General features: G+C 38.8%; 1 protein-coding gene and 1 long non-coding RNA gene across 2 annotated transcripts in view; one reads left to right on the top strand and one right to left on the bottom strand.

The window, feature by feature from the left end:
• The first annotated feature begins 171 nt into the window (after nt 1–171).
• Nucleotides 172–23,297, top strand: part of APH1B (aph-1 homolog B, gamma-secretase subunit) — a 29,903-nt gene continuing 6,777 nt past the window's right edge. The window contains exons 1-5 of the mRNA XM_038580632.1: nt 172–368; nt 1,634–1,804; nt 8,068–8,138; nt 9,198–9,320; nt 21,900–22,027. Of these exons, the coding sequence (XP_038436560.1) occupies nt 256–368; nt 1,634–1,804; nt 8,068–8,138; nt 9,198–9,320; nt 21,900–22,027 (606 nt within the window). The 5' untranslated portion in view covers nt 172–255. The remainder of the gene's footprint in view (nt 369–1,633; nt 1,805–8,067; nt 8,139–9,197; nt 9,321–21,899; nt 22,028–23,297) is intronic.
• Nucleotides 584–23,297, bottom strand: part of LOC119866912 — a 33,339-nt gene continuing 10,625 nt past the window's right edge. The window contains exon 2 of the long non-coding RNA XR_005381757.1: nt 584–1,376. This is a non-coding gene — a long non-coding RNA (uncharacterized LOC119866912). The remainder of the gene's footprint in view (nt 1,377–23,297) is intronic.

Raw genomic sequence — 23,297 nt, forward strand, 5'->3', positions numbered from 1 at the left:
CCCTCCCGCCCTCTCCGCCGCGCCGCGCCCCGCCCCGCCCCGCAGCGCCCCCACCGCCTCCCGCTCCGTCCGCCGCGCTCCGCCCGGTCCCCCCAGTCTCCGCGGCGCCCCGCCTCGCCCCCCCAGCCCTCCCCAGCCCCCTGCTCCCGCCCCTCCGCCGCTCCCCGCCGGCGGCCCCGCGCCCCGCTCGGCTCCGTGGGCGCTCGACGCAGCTCGCGTCCTGGCCAGGCCCCCGGGCCGGCTCCCGCGGTCGCCATGACGGCGGCTGTGTTCTTCGGCTGCGCCTTCATTGCCTTCGGGCCCGCGCTGGCGCTTTACATCTTCACCATCGCCACCGAGCCGTTGCGCGTCATCTTCCTCATCATCGGGTGAGGCGGTTGCTCCGGGACACCCCGGACCCGGGCCCCCCCCCCCCCCCCCAGCGGCTCGACCCTGTCGGCTGTGGCCGGGAGGAGGGTCGGCGGGGAGAGCCGCGAGCCCGCCCCGGCGCCCCGGGTCCTCCGAGGTCGGCGGGACCCCACGGGGCGGGCTGCGGGGCGCCTGACTGCGCCGAAGCCATTAAAATCGTATCAAAAATTGTGGGTGAACTTAAATATTCGTGTTTTATTTTACGGAGGGGGTCCCTAGCTTCCGTCGGACTGTCACGGGCGTCTGTAATCGACCCCGAAGGGGTTGCGAGCACCTTAGCACCGGGGCCTCGGGGCCGTAACGACGCCCCGGCCCAGCCCTGCCGAGATCAGCCGCCTCGCCACGGCCAGGGCGCGGGCTTCGGGCTACGGATTTTTTTCTTTTAAAGCTCCCCAGGTGATCCAGGTGTACACCCAGAGGGTGGAAACCCGTGAAAACGGAAGCACCTGTCAGTGCATCTCTGCAGGAGCTTGGTAAATAGTGAACTCTGGCGGCGACTGTGGTCATAATCCCGGTTTTCACGCGTCTGGCAGCGTTTCCGGGGCTTCCCACGGCCCCCTCCATCCACCCTTGAGGCTTAGTACGAGGAGGAACAGCCGTGGTAGGCCGGTGATAACCACCTTTTCTGAGCTGCTTCAGTACTGAAAGTGCTGCATCACAGGTGTCATTTGAAAACAAATGGAGATTTGGGCAAAAGGTTTGCAAAGCGTGTCGTTACAATCATTAAAATCCACAGGTATGTTGTACAAGCCAGGCCTGGAAAGCTCGCTTAGATTTCAACAGGTTTTCAACCTCTGAATTTTATGCTAATCACTGTGTTCATAGAGATGTGGATGTTTTTTGGGGGGAAGAGATATTTATATATGGATTAAAGCATTAAATAGGGAGAGTAGCAGCAAATAACCAAGTTTCCAGCCAGACAGTCCTTGGCAGATAGTCTGCAGGTGTACTTAGAAGCAGCAGGGCCGCTGGAAAAAAAAAAAAAAAATGATAGGAAAAACCTCACATTGCTTTTGGACTGCATGTTCATCTCACCAGGGAAAATGAACCATTAAGAACAATTAATCCAAGGGATCACTTATGAGGACTCCCCCCTCCGCTTTATTAAAGAGTCAGGAAATCTCTTCCTTCTCAAGTAAGGTTTGTTTGTTTTGTTTTTTTTTTTTCACTTTTAAATCATTATTAATCCTATTCATTATGCTTTTTACCCCCCTCTAATTTTCAGAGCTTTTTTCTGGTTGGTGTCTCTGCTGTTTTCCTCCCTTTTTTGGTTCGTGGCAAGAACCATTACTGCCAACAAAGATGGACCAATACAGAAATATCTGCTGATCTTGGGAGTGTTAGTCTCAGTCCTTATCCAAGAACTGTTTCGGTTTGTGTATTATAAACTTTTAAAGTAAGTAAAATGTTTGCTTTACCTTTTTTCCATTTATACTTGAATTAGATTTAGTAGTTTGAAACATTAATATAGTGTGGCATTTGAGAGTCTGTGCCTTCATACAGAGTTGAAAGTCAAGGGATTGTGTATTTCCAGCCTGAAAATACAAGTATTTTTCTTAAGTTTATTTATTTTAGACTGTGTGCGTGATGGGGGAGGGTGGTCAGGGGGAGAGAGAGAGAGAGAACCTGAACCAGATTCCCTGCCAAGGGAATGGAACTTGATCCCACAATGCTGAGATCATAACCTGAGCTGAAATCAAGACTTGGAGGCTCAACCAACTGAACCACCCAGGTGGCTTGCAAATATTGAGTATTTTAGCTTATGGACATTTCTTCACTCATTCAAAAAATATTCTTGAAAATTTACTCAGTGCCAGGCACTATCCTAGGCACTGGGGATACATGATGATTAAAAGATAATCTGTCTTCATGGAGATTATATTAGAGTGGAAAGAGACAACACTGGATGAATAAGAAAATACATTATATGCTAGAAGATAATATGTGCCCTGTGGAAAAGTAAGCTAGAGAAATAGTCACTGAAACAAGAAAAACGATTCTAGCTTAGAATTTATATTTGCTTCTCTTTGCCATCACTCTAAATAAATAAATCTTATGGAGATTATGCCTGCCATTATTTTGACTGCATTAGGGAAAAGCAGGAGTTTATTTTGTGATATTTCATATCTACAATAGAAAAATATATTTAAAAAGAAACCATGGTTCCCTTTTCAGGCCAGGAAGTAGGTCACCTGTAGGATCCATGAGGATCTCATATGAAACCACAGATTTGAAACACAGTTTGAACTTGGAACTATTTTCTTTCAGGCAGTCATGAGGTTGGCTTTGAGTACGTAGTAAGGCTTAATAAAGTGATAAGTGTCCTTTTGTAATTCTGCAAATGAGATAATTAAGGCATACCACAAATTTCATACATTTTGCCAAGAGAAAACCTCAATAACATCTCTTGTAATAGGCTTCTGATAATTTGTTCTTGCCAGTATGCAGGGCCTTCTATATTTTTTACTTGATGTGTTTAAAGATTTTATTTACTTATTTCACAAAGAGGGGAGGGACAGAAAGCAGGATTCTTAAGCAGGCTCCCAGTTAGCGGATCCCACCTTAGGGCTCTGTCTCAGGACCCTGAGGTCATGACCTGAGCCAAAATCAAGAGTCACAGGCTTAATCGACTGAGCCACCCAGATGCCCCTACTTAGCCCTTTTTTCTTTTTTAAAAGATTTGTTTTAGAGACAGGGGGTAAGGGGCAGAGGGGGAGAGAATCACAAGCAGACTCCATGCTGAGTGTAGATCTCTTGACCTTGAGATCATGACCTGAGCCAAAACCAAGAGTTGGATGTTTGACTGAGCCACCCAGGCACCCCCTTACTTGTTGCTTTTAATAACAGGTATTGAAATTTAATAATGAAGTAATTTTAATTACAAATAGCAAATCAGGAAGCCAGTGCTTAGAAGCAAAAGTCTTAGGAAAGGTTTAAAAATGAAATTCCCATCAATTTCTGGAAACGTTAAAGAGCAACAACCAAATATGAACAGTTAATTTAAGTTTCCACAGGAATACAATCCTTAACAGATGGACCATCTAGTCAGCTGTGGTTGAATGTTTCTGGTATGCAGCAGTTACTTTCATTCCAAAATTTTAACTGTAGAAGATATTAAGGTAATCAAAATCTTCCCCTTTCTGTCCTGTGCTCCACATAGCCAAAATAAATCTTTTACGTGGTTGTCATCTTGTGTCTTTCAAGGTTACACATACCTCATTTCTTCACCTGGCCCTCAGAAGACATAGATGAGGCTTCTAAACTTTTTCCCTCTCTGTTCTTTTGTCAGTCAACGTGCCACTTTTTGTTATTAACTGGAGTTTCCCTGGGCTTAGGATGCCCCACAGTAACCTGCTGTGGTCGAAGCAGTACAGAGAGCAGTCGCCTTTCCCACCCTTGCTTGAGCACTGTACTTTTTTTTTTTTTTAAGATTTTATTTATTAAAAAAAAAAAGATTTTATTTATTCATGAGAGACAGAGGCGGAGGGAGAAGCAGGCTCCCTGTGGGGAGCCCAATGCAGGACCTGATCCCAGGACCCCAGGATCACTACCTGAGTTGAAGGCAGATGCTCAACCACTGAGCCACTCAGGTGCCCCTGGGCATTGTACACTTATTTGGGCTCAGGTTGCACTGGTTTTTTTTCCTGTCGGCAATATCACTGGCTCATGTTGGTTTTGCATTTTCACATATGTTGGTTCTAATTTTGAGAGACCCAATTTTGAATAGATTTTCACAGTTTAGGGACATGGGTTTAATAACCCCTTAGGGGGCACCTGGGTGGCTCAGCCGGCTAAGCATCTGCCTTCTGCTCAGATCATGATTTCAGGGTCCTGGGATTGAGCACGGTGTCAGGCTCCTTGCTCAGCTGGGGGTCTGCTTCTCCCCCTCCTCCCCGCTCATGTTTTCTCTCGCCTTCTCTGTCACTATCTCTGTCCCTCAAATAAATAAAATCTTAAAAATAACCCCTTAGGACTTTAGGTTCTAAAATCCAACTTACGTGGAACGACTAAATCTGCTGTTCTTTACCATCTGTTTACCATCTGTTTTTTTTGTGTGTGTATTCTATCTAGAATTTGAATAGATCCTTTTATTGGTACTGTCCTACAGTTCTAAAGGACTACAAGCTGAACATAGGTTGCCATTTTTAATGAAGGTAGTGGGGAATTGGGGACATATGGGGAGGTCAATCAAGGCCCAGTAAGTTCAAAGAAGCCAGTAAGTTCAGTAAGTTCAAAGTAAGTTCAAAGAAGCCTCTTTAGCCTTCTAGGGAAACCATGTTTATTCCTCTGAACAGGCCTTTGGAAATTAGCAATCAGATAATAGGACAAACCTTTGTTAACAGGTGTCTGTCTACTTGCCATTGCAAAATGTATCTTCACCAGGCCTTTGGATTATTGTACAGTATTTTTCTAGCAGATTTCAGACATGTTGGCTGTCATGTAGTTGTATGTTAAAATAAGTCTGTGAATTATTAAGATACCTTATTCATGACATAAATACGTTTAAGTTGCTCTCATATGCTGCACTACATTCAAATATAGAAACTTTGGTTTAATTAATATTTTAACTCTCTACTTCCAAAGTAGGTTTTCTTTAAAGTACTGCTGCAGTCATATTTTTTGCTATCTGAATTTGGTGCCAAGATTAAATGTGGACAATTTGTAGCACTTTTTTTACACACATGGAATTTAATCAAAATATCACTGCAGTCTAATATAGATTTATTTCATGGGTCAGGCCTTGGGAACAGTACTTCATCTTGAAGAATGAATAAACAAATTGTAACTTTCTGCCTAGCAAAGAGTTGTACTGTAAGAAACTGGCGTGTAGCCATAAGTGATAGACGTTCCTATAGTAATTTCTTTAAAAATCCAAATTATGGTTGCATACATTGCCTAAAACATACATTAAACATTTTTTGCCTTGGGGCACTTGGGTGGCTCAGTTGGTTAAGCATCTGCTTTCAGCTCAGGTCATGATCCCAGAGTCCTAAGATCAAGCCCCATATCAGGCTCCCTGCTTAGCAGGGAGTCTGCTTCTCTCTCTGTCCCTCACCCTGCTTGTGCTTACACTCTCTCTGTCTCAAATAAATAAAATCTTCTAAAAAAATCTTTTTTGGGGCAGCCTGGGTGGCTCAACGGTTTAGCGCCGCCTTCAGTCCAGGGCGTGATTCCGGAGACCTGAGATCCAGTCCCACATCAGGCTCCTTGCGTGGAGCTTGCTTCTCCCTCTGCCTGTGTCTCTGCCTTTCTTTCTCTGTGTCTCTCATAAATAAATACATAAAAAATCTTAAAAAAAATTTTTTTTTTGCTTGAATTGAAGCTTTTGTAATTTAATCCAGTTTTGTCTTATAATGCTGATACCATGTTTCCTTATTTTAGAAAATCTTCCATTTATAGAAAAACGTTAAGGTAATCATTACTACAATTTTTTTTTTTTAGATTTTATTTATTTATTAGAGAGCATGAGCAAGGGTGGGGTGCAGAGGTGGTGGGAGAAGCAGACTCCCTGCTGAGCAGGGAGCCTGACACAGGGCTCCATCCCAGGACCCTGAGATCACAAACTGAGCCAAAGGCAGATGCTTAACCTACTAAGTCACCCAGGTGCCCCACAAAATTTATATTTTAAAAATTGGACTTTTTCTTCTTTGTTCTTGGAAAGAGGAACAAATGCAAACAGAGAATTTTCCACTTCAGTAAAATGGTCAAATTAAAAACACTGTCATCATCAATCATGTGTTCTATCCATCAGGAACATGGAAACTAATGGTGTTTTCTACTTTTTCATCCTAACGTTAGCATTGAGAACTGTTAATGTTGTAGACCTTCCCTCTCACAAACTTGCAACACAGAATGAAGAAGTTTATTAAACTTTTGAATTTATGTATTTCATACATTTGTGATAGCAGTACTTTGCTTTTAATCATTATTGAGCAGCTTATATAAAACAAATCCCCCCAATTTGATTTTGTTGTACCATTATGTCCATTTGTTGATAGAGATTATTACTGCCATATATGCCTCTAAGCTTTAGTCTTTAACAATATTCCTATGACAGGTTATTTTATTTTATTTAGGAAAATGAAACATTTTAGTTGGTTACTGCTAGATGATATAAGATGATATAGCCACTTAAGTTTTGATTAATGTCCTTCCTACCAAATAATACTTCTAAATGGAGAGCTCTGAAGTGGCAAATTGTTTCTTTCAAGTCTAGAAAAGCAAAAGGCCTTTTTCATTATATTTATTATTTTGACTGAATTCTGCATTGCTTTAATTTAAAGTAATCAATGATATTTATATATTTATGTAATTAATAGACCAACTATATTGAATATTCATACCTTGAAATTTAAATTAACACAATACTCAGAATGTAAATATGTTCTGGTTAATTTCCTACTGTTAGAGTTAACCTAGCTCATTTTGTTTCAGCACTTAGTGAAAACTCAATCTAAAGTATTTGGTTTCTTTATTGCTTTAACAAATATACCCTCTTGTAAATATAATGTAAATATCCTTTGAGTCAGGATCACTGTTGCAGAGTTTCTAGCCAACAAATAGTGACAGTAGTAGAACTGACAGCCACACTTTGCATTCCTACTTAACACATCTGCATGGGAGCATGGACTCAAGTTTATGAATTGTTCACAACAGAAGTACAAATATGATCACTCTGAAGATCATTTCTTACTGAGCAGTATTCTAACGTTTAATATAGATACTCATTTATCTCCTTTTCTGAAGGTAGCATTTTATTCTCCTCTGATTAATTCTCCCCTGAAGCCTGATTGGAATATGAAACAAATCTGTAGAATATTTTATCATCTGAAGACCATATGATTACCCATATGAGGGCTCAGACGATGAGCATTCTAGGATTTAAGAGTAAGGAGAGATTAGCGATTACCAATCATTGGTAGAGGTGAATTCTTTGAGAAGCTGCTGACTCAATGAGACTTTGGAGAATGAGTATAACTTAAGTTCTATGCAGTGAAAGGTAAAAGAGAGAGTAGCAAAATAGCTATAGCCTATGTGGAAGATAATACAAAGTACCAACAAACTGGGATTGAAGATATAGTACTCTGGAGAGAAAAATGTGAAGTGATAAGAGGCCATAGGATATTGAATTAAATATTTACCGAGCTCAGAAAGTAGTCAGAACCATTGGTTTTTTTCTTACTAATTCAATCCCTGGTGGCTTGTTTACTTATGTTTTTCTTATTTTTTCTCTTCTATGTCAAAAGTCAGATAAAAGGCAAGAGTTGTGTGAAAATTTTAGTTGATTTTAGTTAATTGAAAAATTGCTGAGTTTTGTTTAAATGGATTCAATTTGATTTATTTTTTTAGGTTTTACTTTTATTCCAGTTATCATATAGGGTAATACTAGTTTCATTTCTATAATACAGTGATTCAACACTTCCATACATCGCCCAGTTCTCATCACAAGTGTACCCCATCACCTATTTAACCCATCTCCCCAGCCAGCTCTCCTGGGGTAACCATCCACTCTCTATAGTTAAAGTTATTTAAATATATTTTAGATGTAAAGTATAACCTGATCAGGAGCCTTAGTAAGTGTCTAGATTTTGAAATATCTTGCATATTTTCCTGATATACTGCTTTCTCTCTAAAAAAAACTCTATGGTTTTATTTTAGAAAAGCCAGTGAGGGTTTGAAGAGTATAAACCCAGATGAGACAACACCTTCTATGCGGTTGCTAGCCTATGGTAAGTTGGAACTGCATGGTGTCATTAAGTGAAAAAACCAGACTTGACATAATAAAAACCATTTTTATTTTTTATATCTTTGTAGATTATTTTAAAAAATAAATTTACCCATTAGAGAGACAGTGTACAGGTGCACACATGCATCTGTGGGCAGGAGTGGAGGTTGAGGGGAGGAGCAGAGGGACAGGAAGAGAAAGAGAAGCTCCAGCAGACTCCTTGGCAGAGCACTGAGCTCAACATGGGGCTTGATCCCATGGACCCTGAGATTATGACCTGAGCTGAAATCAAGAGTTAGAGACTAAACAGACTGAGGCACCTAGGTGCCTCATCTTTGTAGATTTTAAATAGTATTTTATTTTTGCCTTTGCCTTTTGGTGTGCGTTGTTTATTTCTAGCTTTCCAGGACCATTATGTAAAGGGAAGTAATTATAGGTGATCTGTATGTCCATTAAATATTAACCAGGTTTGAAAGTTGAGTTTTTAATACGCATATACTTTAGTTAATAGTTTTTGAGTGATGTTACTGTTATATTCTCTGGGTGGTTACCATGACTTTGGCTGTAGTAGGACAACTTTTCATATTAATGCAGTTAATACCTCTGCAGGTTTTTCTTTCAAAATTATGTTTTAAATATTAGATCTAGATCCCTAAATTGAATCACCCTAGTTTGACCCAGGGATTACTTTCTATGATACACAGTCATCCCTTTCAGTTCTACTTTTAAGCCCTCAAACTTAATTCTACAGACTGTTATCATAAACCAAAGCCAAAACTTCAGCACTGTGTCCTCGGTCTCACATATTGTTTCTGTGCCTTTCTAATAATTTTCTTTTTTCATTTCTTTGCTATATTCCACTGTTCATTTCCCTTACTTTTGCACTATCCCCTGTTTATCATTTAGCCAAGCACTTAACTTCCCTGAGCCAGCCTTCCACTACTTCTCCAACAGTCTCTGTGCCTTTTCCCCTTCAAAATAGTATTCTCTAGTCCTTGGAAACTTGATTTGAAGAGAAATCATAGCATGAAAAGGGTCTAACAATGTGTTTCTTCCTTTTTAGTTTCTGGCTTGGGCTTTGGAATCATGAGTGGAGTATTTGCTTTTGTAAATACCCTTTCCGACTCCTTGGGACCAGGCACAGTGGGCATTCATGGAGACTCTCCCCAGTTCTTCCTAAATTCAGGTATGTGCCTACTAGTTGTGAAGGTTCAGTCTTCTGGTCTCGATGATCATTTGTATAGGAGGTCTCTGGCTTAGGAATTTGAGTGAATATAAATTTATATGATACCTTCTAAAGGCAAAATACTATTAGACATCAGAAGTAAAGGACATAGGAAAATAAAAATTTTGGTGAGAGTATTTTATAATTTTAGGGTGGAATTTAGCATATATAATTTTTTTATTTTACTATATTAATAGTGTTGTGTAGTTGTGTTATATGTGAATTTTTATAGGCTGTATGCTTTTTGATTTGTATTGGTTTGTATTTATCTTCAGTATGAGCCCTAGTGTTTAATTAGTCATCTTGGCCCCTTTTCAGGATAGGCAGTATAACTGAATTTTGAAATTGAGAGGAGAAAAAAATGCTTTCTAGTTTAATATAATGTTATGCATCTAAAATGTATATTTAAATATATAATTTAAATAATAACAACCCATCTTCTCTTTTTCTTAAGAACTAGAACATTAACAGAGTCCCTTGTTTCTTTGTTTTTCCTCCACAGGTAACTAATTCTCTGATCTTGTGTTATTAATTCCCTAGGTTTGAAAATTGGGTTTTTAACATGTATACATGTTTTGTTTTGAAGGTAAAACATGAAACTTTTATTCTCATGAATGTATCTGAAAAAAATTAATGGTTTCCTGCTTTGAATATTTAAAACTGAATCATGCTATATTCTTCAAAAAAAGAAGTTAAGGGGAAAAAATAATAAAATAGATGAGTTGCCCTTTTTATACAAAGATGCAGTATAAAAGGACCAACTCATTTCAAACTGCTTTTTCATTCACCAAGTAAAAATTGTCATCATGATGCAGTGATCATCCATTTGAGAGTTGGTAGTGTACATAATTAATGTAAAATTTCTCTTAAATTTTCAAGAGGAATCTTTAAAAATAGTATTAAGAAAATGCCACTGTATTTTTTATCTCCACAAGCTATATTATTAAATTAATTCACCCCATGTGCATATTCTATTAATTAAATATTATTTATTTAATAATATTGAAGAAATTTCTGTCCTCAAGGAGCTTACCCTACTAGAATACTATTTCTCTAGTAGAGAAAATAAGACCCCAAAAAAGTGAGTATTTTATTACAGTTTAAGGTAATAGTAGAACCAGATATAGGAAGGTAAGTCAGATTTTAAAAACTGCTACAATAGTTTAGTCATCCTTCTTGTTATAGTGATCCTTAAACCCAGTAGACTCTTGCTCCTTATTTTAGTCCAGGCCTTGGAATCTCCTGTCTAGATGACTTCCACCAACCCTCAACTGGTTAGTCTTTCCTCAACACACTTTTCGTATGAATCTATCCTGTATGGAGTCTCCAAAATGATCTTCCCTGTACAAAAATGTGTAATGACTTTCAAAGGTTTCTCCTTTCTAAGAACTAAGTCAGGGCTCATTACATCTGGCTACAAGTTCATAGGTTGGAATTATTTAGTGGTTCCTCCAACAAAGCAAATTTTTTTCATTTTAAGCATTCCATAATTAGTACATTTCTGACCGTTTTTTGATGGATTATAATAAGTATTAGTGTTTTTTTTTTTTTTAAAGATTATATTTATTCATGAGAGAGACACAGAGAGGCAGAGACATAGGCAGAGGGAGAAGCAGGCTCCCCGCAGTGGGCCTTCTGCGGAACTCGATCCCTGGACCCCAGGATTACACCCTGAGCAGAAGGCAGATGCTCAACTGCTAAACCACCCAGGCATCCTGAATATTAGGTTTTTATAATAAATGTAATGTTAATAGTTAACTCTCTATGAGAGTCCAATATAAATGAACGAAACATAATCAGAAGGGTACAGGGTACTACTGCTACAGTTTTCTATATTTTCTGGAAGTGGTCTATTATACTGCTACATGAGCAATTTTCCTTTGGTTCAAGTAGCATTCCCCTAATGGAATTTATTTTTTGGCTAGCTTCTTTCACTAGATGGTGCTAATTCCCTTTCATAAGACTAGCTTAAAATGATTCTTTTGGAAGAAAGTGAAAGAACAGTGTGCTAGCAGTTTGAGGGTTGTGTTTGCAGTTTCTTTAAATTCAAGGGAAAATTCATTATTCAAAAGAAAATAAAGTATTTTAATGTCTTTAGCTGTTAGGATGGTAGGCTGACCATGCTGTGAATATATATGTATACAGTTACTTTATAGTTAAAAAAAATAGTTTACCATATGCAAGAGTTTCTTATTTGTTGTAGCATCATTCTTTGGAGCATAAACTTTGAATTCTAAGTTTAAGAAATTACTTTTCATTGCATTTTAAAATAACCCCAAATTTATTTTTATATATATATATATATATATATATATATATATATATATATATAAATATATGTATATATTTGTGTTTGTTATATGTATTATTTATAACTGCTGTTGTTACCACTTATTTAGGCATGAGCTCATTTTTAATTTGTCAGTTAAATCTGTAAGTTTATATGTTAGTTTAACATATTTCATTACAAATGCCTAAGTAGTACAGAATAAATAGGCCTATGGGGTCACTAATTAGTATATTTATGTTAGTATCAGAGATATACTGTGATACCTGTGTGTACATAGGTTTTTTTTGTTACAGGTAGGCATAGTTTATAAATATGTATGTTTAAGTTAATTATTATTTGTAGTTGCATACCAGGCTGGCATTACCTTTTCTTAGAATCATTACCATTTATTATTAATGCTATATAAAGGCAAAATATGGAAATTGGAGTCCTAAGTTCAAGTCTTATTCCTGTTCATTAATTTAGTATTTTGGGCAAGTCCATTTGATCGTTTAAGCACTCATTCTACACATGAGTATTAGTGTTTTTAGTAAACAGAAGTTATACCAAGTTATAACAATACAATTTAGTTAATGCCTGTATTTTCCACTCATAGTGGGGAATAAAGACAAAGCTAATTATTATACAGTGTGATAAATGCTATGATGAGGAAGAGCCATGAGCTCACAAAAGTCAAGCTCTAACTCACACTCAGGTGATATGGTGCTTCTCTTTTTGTAGTACTTTCTGCACTTGTAATTAATTGGTCAGCTGTGTAGTTATTTATGTCTGTCTCTCCAAGCTGGATGCTAAGCCTTTTAAATGCAAGAACTGTGTTTTGTTCACTCCAGCACCTTTTGGAGTCCTTTAACACTACATGGTCTCAAATATCGATTGAAAAAATGAAAACTCTGCACAGCTTGTGGAGGAAGTGCTATTTGAGTAGAAACTGAAAGGATGAATAATAGTAAGGCAGGCAAAAGAAGGAGGTTGTCAGGGAGGAAAGTTCCAGATGGAGGGAAGAGGTGTTTCCCTTCTGGCCTAGAGGTAAGAAAAACATTGTTCCCTGAACAAAGGAAGTACTGGACTTCTGTCTACCCCTCAATTTCCTTATCTTTCAGGAAGAACAAAAGTAATACCTAGCTCAGAGTTGTAATGAATTAAATGAAATTAATTTAGAGAGTATATATTTAAGTGATCTAATAAACTGTAAAATGGCCTAAAGAGAATTTGTTCTTATCGGGGTAGAGAATTCGGTTCTTGAAATTAAAAAACAGAATTTAGAGGATAATTTCTTTATGTGGAATCTGGATTTATCACTCTGAATTGCCTCTCTTATGCTTTAGAAGAAAAATATCTTTAACTAGTACTCAATAAGAAAGTAGTTAATATTTTATTTTTAAAACTTCCCTAAATCAGGGGCACCTGGGTGGCTCAATGGATTGACTGACCCTTGATTTCAACTCAGGTCATGATCTTAGGGTCCTGAGCTCAAGCATCATGTTGTTGCCATTATAGTAGTAGTTGTTGGACTCCCTGCTGAGCAGGGAGTCTGCTTGAGACTCTCTCGCTCTCCTTTTGCCCCTCCCCCTGCTCATGTATGCGTGTGTGTGCGCGTGCTCTCTCTTTCTCAAATCTTAAAAAAACTTCCCCAAATCATTTCATTTACATTTTCTAGGCAGTGTTCCTGTCTAGGTAAGGTAAGCTTTTTAGCCACTCACTAGGAGAAATCAGTACCGGTCAGACCCCATGTGGAGTATCATGTTCAGTTCGGAGCATTGTGGTTTAACAGGAATACTGTAGAACTAAAATTGGTACAAAAGAACTTGTGAGTATGATGAAAGATCTAGAAACCATGTCTTAAGAGGACTGATTGAAGGAAAAGGAATGTTGAACTTGAAGGAAAATAGGAGTAAGAGGAATATAGGATATTACATTTTTGTCCCAATTTGTCATTCCCTTTTATAGAATTATACATCCACATTCTTATATGGCTTCATGGTGGCCTGGATGTACTTCTCTGCCCCAAGATTGAACTCAGTTATGTGGCTTCAGTTGGTTAATTGGTGAATGTAAGGTAAATCAGAAGCTAAAAAACCACTTGCATGGTTGGGTCTGTGCTTTTGAACTCTGGTCATGTGCCATGAGAACATGTCCTACATAGTTAATGCCCACTTGACCTCGACCTCAGAATGAACATGTATAGAGCAGACCTGTGTTGCAGCTGCAGTGAGGAGTCAAACCCACCTGTACCAGTAGCCTACAGCAGTGCTGCCCAGGCTGAGCCCAGCCTTAATCAGCCAAAGCACAGTCAACCTTTTAGACCAATGAGCATGAGAATAAATCCTTGATATTGTAACCCAGTGAGGTTTTATTTCATTCATTCATTTTTTTGCCACGATACTTTAAGTATAATCTTTATGTCAAGTCTGTTACATGCTTAGACTTCTAAATGAAAGCTCTTTGTAGGCCAGATTATCTTGATTAACTACATTACTAATTCCAAAGTGGTAGAAAAAATATAACATCGGGATTCCTGGGTGGGTCAGTGGTTGAGCATTTGCCTTTGGCTCAAGGTGTGATCCCGATCCGGGGATCGAGTCCCACATCAGGCTCCCTGTGAGGAGCCTGCTTCTTTCTCTGCCTATGTCTCTGCCTCTCTCTGTGTCTCTCATGAATAAATAAATAAAATTTTTTTTTTAAAGAAAAAATATAACATCTATTAATGATACAAAAAAAACTTTTAACAGTAGAGCTTAATATGCAACTCTTATTCTTTACTGAATGAATTAGAATCTTAATTTCTTATAATAAATTATCATAACTGCCACTGCTTATGACACAGGGGTATTCCATATGCTGTAGTATGTCATCAGTGTTATCATCAAATATTTTTTCCATTTTGTATTTTCATTATATCAGTAGTGTAATGGTCTTTCCTTCAAGCTGCTCAAGTAACTGAGAATGGAAAATTATGTTGGATTGTCCTTTCATTAAATCTTGGCCAGTTAGAGACTAAGTAGCCTGGGATATGTTACCACTTATGCAAAGCACAGGTAGCCATCACATAGCCTGCAAACAGGCAGCTCAGTGGATTGCTTCACTGAGTTTGGCTGAAAGAATGATTCAGTTTGTGGCTCTAGGACTTAGTGGCTCCTTCAAATATGTTCCAGGCCGCATTCTGAGACCCTGCTATCTCCTTTGCCGCACAGCCAAATGGCCAGTGCCTGCTGACCCCTGCATGGCTCAGGCAGGCTGATGCCTTCTGCTTCTCATTTCTCTTCAGGCCTTGTTTCTTCTTCACGTATGAGTCAGTCCTTATTTTCTTTATCCACTGCTGCCTTTAATTTTTGGTATTTTTGGGGATGCCTGGGTGGCTCAGTGATTGAGCGTCTGCCTTTGGCTCAGAGCGTGATTCCAGAGACCCGGGATTGAGTCTCACATCGGGCTTCCTGAATGGAGCCTGCTTCTCCCTCTTCCTGTGTCTCTGCCTCTCTCTGTGTGTGTCTCTCTCTCTCGTGAATAAATAAATAAAATCTTAAAAAAAAAAAACTACTTTTGGTGTTTTTTGTGTTTAGTTTCTTTTTTTTTTCCTAGAAAAACTCCCAGAGATATTTTTCGTAATGATGAGCAGGGGCAGCCCAGGTGGCTCAGCGGTTTAGCATCGCCTTCGGCCCAGGGCCTGATCCTGGGGTCCCAGGATCGAGCCCTGCATCGGGCTCCCTGCATGGAACCTGCTTCTCCCTCTGATGTCTCTGCCTCTCTCTCTCTCTGTCTCTCATGAATAAATAAAATCTTAAAAAAAAACAACAACAAACTTTTGGTGTCATTTGTTACACACCATTTTTGTGGCAATATCTGAGTAATACAGAAAATTACATTTTTAAAAAATGTGCCACATATGGGGACAAAATAGTTGACTTGTGCTTCTTCAAAAGCCTTCCTAGGATCAACAAGCAGGAGTTGGAATAGGGTCTCTCAATGGCACTGTTGACATTTGGGATCAGATAATTCTTTGTTGGCAGGCGATAGAAGGATGTCTTGTATGTATTGTAGGGTGTTAGAAAGCATCTCTGGCTTCTACCAGAGCCAGAAGTACCCTACCCCCAGTTATGGCAACCAAAAATGTTTACAGATATTGACAAATGCTCCCTGGGGGCAAAATTGCCTCACTTGTGAATCACTGAGTTAGAAGGCAGATTTTGGTTGAGTTTGAGAAGGAATTTTCCCACAGTGACTGTTTTTTTTTTTTTTTTTTTTTATTCATGAGAGACACAGAGAGAGAGGCAGAGACACAGGCAGAGGGAGAAGCAGAGAAGCAGGCTCCATGCAGGGAGCCTGATGTGGGACTCAATCCCGGGACTCCAGGATCATGCTCAGGGCCAAAGGCAGGCACTAAACCACTGAGCCACCCAGGGACCCCCCCCCCCCCCCACAGTGACCGTTTTAATGAAGCAAGCTTCTAATCTGAATTTGAAGTGGAACCTGTGGGATATACTTTTTCATTGCATAAGGATTAGATTAAAAAACATCTAAGAGGCCTCCCAATGCTGACTCTCCAGAATGATGAATTAATCTGAAGAGGGAATTTCATCACTGTTTAACATTTGCTAGGGAGACTAAACAAAATCATATTTTCGGCAGTCTGTTCAACTCACGAACATACTTCTTTTTAATGTTAATGTTAATTTTTCTTTAAGTTCAATTTGCCAGCATATAGTATAACACCCAGTACTCATCACATCATGCCCCCTCCTTAATGCCTGTCACCCAGTTACCCTATCCCCCCAGCCACCTCCCCTTCTGTAATCCCTTTGTTTCCCAGAGTCAGAAGTCTCTCATGGTTTGTCTTCCTCTCTAAATTTTCCTCACTCAGTTTTGCCCCTTCCCTTATGGTCCCTTTTGCTATTTATTATATTCCACATATGAGTGAAACCCTATGATCATGGTCTTTCTCCTATTTATGACTTATTTCACTCAGCATAATATCCTCTAGTTCCATCCACATTGACGTAATTGATAGATATTCCTCCTTTCTGATGGCTGAGTAATATTCCATTGTGTATTTTTTCTTTATCCATTCATTTGTCAAAGGACATCTCCACTCTTACAGTTTGGGTATCATGGACATTGCTGCTATAACATTGGGGTACAGGTGTTCCATCACTTCACTACATCTATATCTTTGGGACAGATACCCAGTAGTTCAATTGCTGAGTCAGAGGGTAGCTCTATTTTTAACTTCTTGAGGAACCTCCTCACTGTTTTCCAGAGTGGCTGCACCAGTTTGCATTCCTACCAACAGTGTAAGAGGTTCCCCTTTCTCCACATCCTTGCCAATATTTGTTATTTTCTATCTTGTTAATAGCCATTCTAACCAGTGTAAAATGGTATCTCATTGTGGTTTTGATTTGTATTTCCCCTATGACAAGTGACGTGGAACATTTTTTCATGTGCTTGTTGACCATGTGTAGGTTGTGTTTGGAGAAATGTCTGTTTATGTCTTCTGCCCATGTCTTGACTGGATTGTTTTTGGGTGTTGAGTTTGATAAATTATTTACATATCTTGGATACTGGCTCTTGAACATACTTTAGGAGCATTTCCATAAATATGAAGTGATAAATGCTATTTAAACACCAGTAGTCATTCAGATTACTTTCAGAACACTTCCTTTATGATCTGGCTGGTATTAAAGGACAGTACTACATCTTTCTTATTGCTATGTACGTATGTATGTATATGAGATGGTTTTCAAAATGCCTCTTTTAAATCTTGGAGAATGTTATTTGATTAGGAATATATATACTTCTGTATTATAATAACTAGGTCACAGAATTGTCATGTTTTTTAAAGCAAGATTTTTTTTTTTAAGATTTTATTTATTAGGATGCCTGGGTGTCTCAGTAGTTGAGCATCTGCCTTTGGTTCAGGGCATTGATCCCGGGCTCCCTACATGGAGCCTGCTTCTCCCTCTGCCTGTCTCTTAAAAAAAAAAAATTGTATTAATTTATTCTTGAGAGATACACCGAGGCAGAGACATAGGCAGAGGGAGAAGCAGGCTCCCTATAGGGAGCCTGATACAGGACTTGATCCCAGGACCTCAGCATCACGACCTGAACCAAAGGCAGACGGCTCAACCACTGAGCCACCCAGGCATCCCTAAAGCAAGATTTTTAAGTTAAATCCCTATTATAGGAAAGGAATTTTCAAAAATATTTAGTTCTGTTGCTTGACTTCTACTTGAACTAGGTCATTGGAGATCTCTTAAGAATCCAGAGAATTTCTGCAGCAAAGAGGGACGGAGAAGAGTCCCTTACTTCACAGAACCTTGATACCCCAGACTATCTTCTTACTTGGAAAAAGCCGAGAAGCTCATTAGTAATCACATCTGTCTCTAGGCAGTTGAGGCTAACCCTTGGCTTTGCAAAGTCCTCCTCTGCCTGTTGCTACTACCACCCAGCAGCAGCCACTGGCGCTCTCTGGTATAGTTAAAGATTCTTTGAAGTTGTCAGAGAAAGCCAGATGTTAGCAGTTTCTGTACTGGTAGAATCCAGTGTTAGAATCAGTTGCTATTTTAGGCCATTGACAGAAAAGTAAATATCAGGAATAAGGGAGAGAGGGACGAGCGTGAAAATGAGGATGTTTATGAATCTGTGTACTAGAACATTTGGAGTATATTCAAGAAGGAGAAAAGAACCAAATAGTAAATATAGCCTCTTCTTTTTCTTTTTTTTAAGACTTATTTATTGATTTGAGGGAGAGAGCATAGCAAGAAAGAGAGGCAGGAGCTCAATGTGGGGCTCCATCCCAGGACTCGGGGATCATGAACTGAGCCAAAATCAAGAGTTGGATGCTTGCTCAACTGACTGAGCCACCCAGGTGCCTCTAAATGTAACCTCTTAAAGATAACTCTGAAACATTTTGCTTAGAAATAGGTTGAAACAAACGTTCTTTACCAAGAGAATTTGACTTAAAAGATTGTTGGACATCCATTATCAAACTGGCAGCTGCAAATTCATAAACATATACATACATAAACATACATATACAATACTTGTTAGAATTATTTTTCCCTTTCCCTCCCTCCCTCCCTGAGAGAGAGAGAGAGAGAAAAGTGCGCACACATGGGGGCTGGGGGCAGAAGGAGAGAGAATCATGAGCAGGCTCCATAAGCCTGTTGTGGGGCTCGATCCCATGACCCTGAGATCATGACCTGAGCTGAAATCAAGAGTCAAACGTTTGAGCCACCCAGGTCCCCAATCTGAATTGTTCAGATTTCTGATAAGTGTTCCAAATCACTAAAAATTATGGAAGCTCCTTTAAAAATCTGGATTATAAATGAATCATGATATTTTTATTAGTTCGGAGAGATTTTTCTACTTTTATAAATATTAGAACAAAGCAAATTTCAGAGTTAGATTTACTGAAGGACTTTTAGAATTTTATAGTTAGGAACACGAAATGAGAAAGTTTTAGTCATTAAAAGATAGTATCCTAGAGGTACTATTAGCGAATCTTCATTTCTAGTGGAAATTAATTCTATTTACTAGAGAAAAGTATCAAAATAGTATGCATGTATCTCTAGCTACCTGTATGTGGCCCAATAGATATTCTGGTCTCAGTTTCTCTTGGACCTCTGACCAGTTACAGACGGAATAAACAATGAATTCCAGTATCCTAAATAGCACATTGTAATAATAAAGGCTTATGATGACATGGAAGGCAGCCAGAAACTAATGCCAGCTGAATAAATAAGCAGTCAAGTAAGCACAGAGAGTGTTTTAACAAATGTCTGAGAGATCCCCTTTGGATGCTGTTAATAAAACAGTAAACTGAAAGGATGAGGCAAAGTTCCTTGAGATTGTATTTTATGCACTGTGGTAGCCCCAGTGCCAGGAACAGTACCTGCCCGTGATGGACATCGAATAAGTACTTGTATGGATTAAGGAAAGGGGAGGAAGAAAATAAATGTAAAAGGTAATACAGGTCAGAGGAAGAAATAATCTGTAAGAGTGAAGAAGAGTGCATTTTAAAAAGCATACTACCCAGGAAGCTGGGATAAATGTGATATTGCTTGCTGCTTTGCCTTGCTTTCCTGCCTGACCGTATAAGTCACTGAAGGCCTTGCTGTAGTCATCTTTGAATCAGGAGACTATAGCACATAATAATATCATTTATTGAAAAGCTGTGGTTTACAAAACACTGTTCTTCACTGCAACAGCCCTATGAGATATTATTGTCCCTATTTTAGAAATAAAGGAAACAGAGGCAAAGGAGTTAAATAGTTTGCCCAGGGACACATCGTGGAGCTGGCATTCCATCTCGGGACTGTGTGACTCCTGAGCTCCTGTACAGAGTCTTCAGGCCAGTCTATCCAGGTGCTCAGTAAATGTGTGCTGAGTGTTTTTAAAAAATGAAGAGTAGGTGTCAGAATTCACCAAGGAGATGGCATTAAGCTAGATATTAAAGTAAGATTTGGATGTGGTGAAATGGCAGGGAAGTGCTGTGTATTCAGGAAAAAGGGACAATCAGTTAAAAAAGTAAAAACAGAGACATAGGATATAAGAGTTCTGGTTTTCTGCTGTATAGGCTATATTTGAAGATTAGTAAAGGATGATAATATGGGTCTAGGATGTAGAGGGCCTTGCGTGGTAATCAGATATTTAGACTTTACTTTGGATACAATATCAGTCCTTCAAAGATTTTTTTTTTTTTTTAAGCAGGAAAGTACCTTACGTCATTTGAGTTTTAGTCTACTGTCATCCCAAATATATATTTTTAAATTCCTCCTCTATTTAAGGTATTTATCATCATTTACTGAAATGATGGCACGCTGTCACTAGATAGAAAAACTTGGTTTGCTCCAACCACAGTAGTTATGTCCTTTTAATATTGTTTTTGGATGTTTTAGATTTTGTATAAATAGGGATTTTCCCACAGTATGCTTTCTTACCTACTCAGCATTATATTCGTGAGATCATTTATATTAAAGATCATATAGTGTACCATTGTATGAATACACCACAAGTTGGCCATTCTGGTAATGATGGAAATTATTTGTTTCAGCAGTGGTTCTCAAATTTGACTGTACATCAGAATGCCCTGCAGGGCTATTTTTTTTTTAAGATTTTATTTATTCATGAGAATACACAGAGAGGAGAGAGAGAGAGAGGCAGAGACACAGGCAGAGGGAGAAGCAGGCTCCATGCAGGGAGCCTGACGTGGGGACTCCATCCCCGGTCTCCAGGATCACACCCTGGGCTGCAGGCGGCGCTAAACCGCTGAGCCATCAGGGCTGTCCATCCTGCAGGGCTATTTAAACACAGGTTGCTAGGCTCATTTTCTGATTCAGGAGGTCTAGGGAGGGTCCCAAGAATTTGCATTCCTAACAAGTTCTCAGGTACTAGTGATCTATTAATCCAGGAACTAAATGCTTCAAAATATAGATCTAGCTGTGGAATTGTTGGAGTGAAATACATATTTTCAACTTTACTAGGTAATGCTGAATTGATTTTCTATCTGCAACGTGAAAGAGAATTATCAGACTTGAATTTTTGTCAGATTGGTGGGTGTTAATTGTATTTTATTTTGTGGCTGAAAAGGAAAAGTGATTTGCCTTTTTTTTCATCTTAAAACTTTCAGAATATATGGAACTTGCCCTTTTTAAATGTTTCCAGGGCATAGGAGACAGACAGACACACACACACACACACACACACACACACACACAGACACACACACAGACTATTCCACAGAAAAACCTGAGTGTGCTGATCAAATTCAGTTTCAGTTGCTTAAGAAGAATCTAAGAGAATTATTGCAATTTTTAATATTTTTATTCTTCCATTGGCTTTTTTTTTTTAAGAAAAGGAGAGAATACAGGAGAAATTCCACTTTAGTGAGCAGACTGGTTTAAATTGAAGGTAGTCCATTTAATTGAGGAAAGTGCAGAAGGCTAATTTGGAAAGATCTGATTAGATACCACACTAGTTGTATTTCCTTCCTCAAACTTTTTGAAAGCCAGGTCCAAACTGACTTTAGATTTAACAAGTTCACATTTAAATGAGAAGGTGCTGCAGAACTGACCCCTTGTTAAGAAGTATTGCTTCCCAAGGTACCATTTGACCAAATGTATGTCCTAGTTCTGACAGGTGGTGTTTACTCTCAGTGGTGTGGTGTATCCCAAGAGCTTGTGTCATGAGCAGGTGGTCAGTGGGTTTTGGCATCTGTTGTCTATATGACTGGACACTAATGGATGACTGTCTTTCAGCTTTCATGACGCTGGTTATCATATTACTGCATGTGTTCTGGGGCATCATATTTTTTGATGGCTGTGAGAAGAAAAAGTGGTCTGCCCTTCTTATAGTTCTTTTGACCCATCTGCTGGTGTCTGCCCTGGTGAGTATTGCCACCATGCTCACATTGTTTTTTGGAACTCAGGTCCCCATATCTAAAATGGTAGATTCCACTATAAATGAAATACATGCTCATAGTCAAATGAAGAAATTCAGAAAAGTTATTGAGTGAATGGTAGATAAATAAATCATCTAAGTCTTCTTATAGAAAATAACTATTTGTTGGTTGATTTCGTTAAAGATTTTTCTCCATCTTTCTTTTAGAGGTAGAGTCAAATCTGAAGTAGTTTTGTATTATGTTTATGTTATGTAATATATTTTAAACAATTTCCATATTACAAATCCTTTTAATATAGAAATTTTAATAATCTTATTACATAAAAATTATATTACCGTTTGCTTAACTGATTGATCACATCTTTTTCTACTTTTGCGTCTTACAATGCTGTCTTGAACATCTTTGTACGTGAAAGCTTTTCAATATGATATTTAGATTCCAAGGAATGAAAATATGAAGTTAAAATGTATAAATATTTTTAATACTCTCCACAAAAGTTGTATCATTTTTGCTCATTCTGATCAATAACAAGAGTGCCCAGTTTACTCTTTTCCACACTGAAATGATAAGTATGCCAGTTTTCAAAATAAATAAAATTTAAAAATAAAGCACTCTGTGAAGTATATTAAAATTAAGTGGATTTCTGGAGAATCCAGAATATGCTCAATACCTCCCATGCCCACAGATGCCTCTTGAGAAAAGCATTTTTCTGCAGAAGGTGCCACTGTACTACAGAATCAGCCCATTTTCCTGGCCAGAGCGAATAGTCAGGATTGGTGTCTTAACCAGGGGCATGTGCAGGTAAGGTGAGAGTAAGGACAGTGAGGAGCCATGGAGGTGAATGGTGGATAGGTTGCCCCAATTGAATGCTCCTCTTTGTTAAGTATAAGGGCTGGGCTAGTTGGGAACCCATCTCCCCACCTTACTCTAGGTAAAGGATGTATATCCCTCCTTCTCTCAAAGGCCAATCCCTCCACCTGGGCTCTAGATCCAGTTCTCTCCAATGAGGACTTCACTCCTCTGATTGTGCCCTCCATCCCACATCACCAGCTTTCCCTCTCTTCGTCAGCATATAGACATATCTTAAATAAAACTTTCCACTCTTGCCTTTTTCCCCTTCTAGCCATCACTCCTTTTTTTTTTTTTTTCTGTTCCTCATCATGGCAGAATTTTTCAGTTATTTCCACTAATTTTGTTTGCACTTATTCACCTCTCATAGTTGTAGTTCCAATCTGGTTTCTACTCAACTACCCTT

This window comes from Canis lupus, chromosome 30 (genome assembly GCF_011100685.1).
Source record: "Canis lupus familiaris isolate Mischka breed German Shepherd chromosome 30, alternate assembly UU_Cfam_GSD_1.0, whole genome shotgun sequence".
Lineage (NCBI taxonomy): Eukaryota > Metazoa > Chordata > Mammalia > Carnivora > Canidae > Canis > Canis lupus.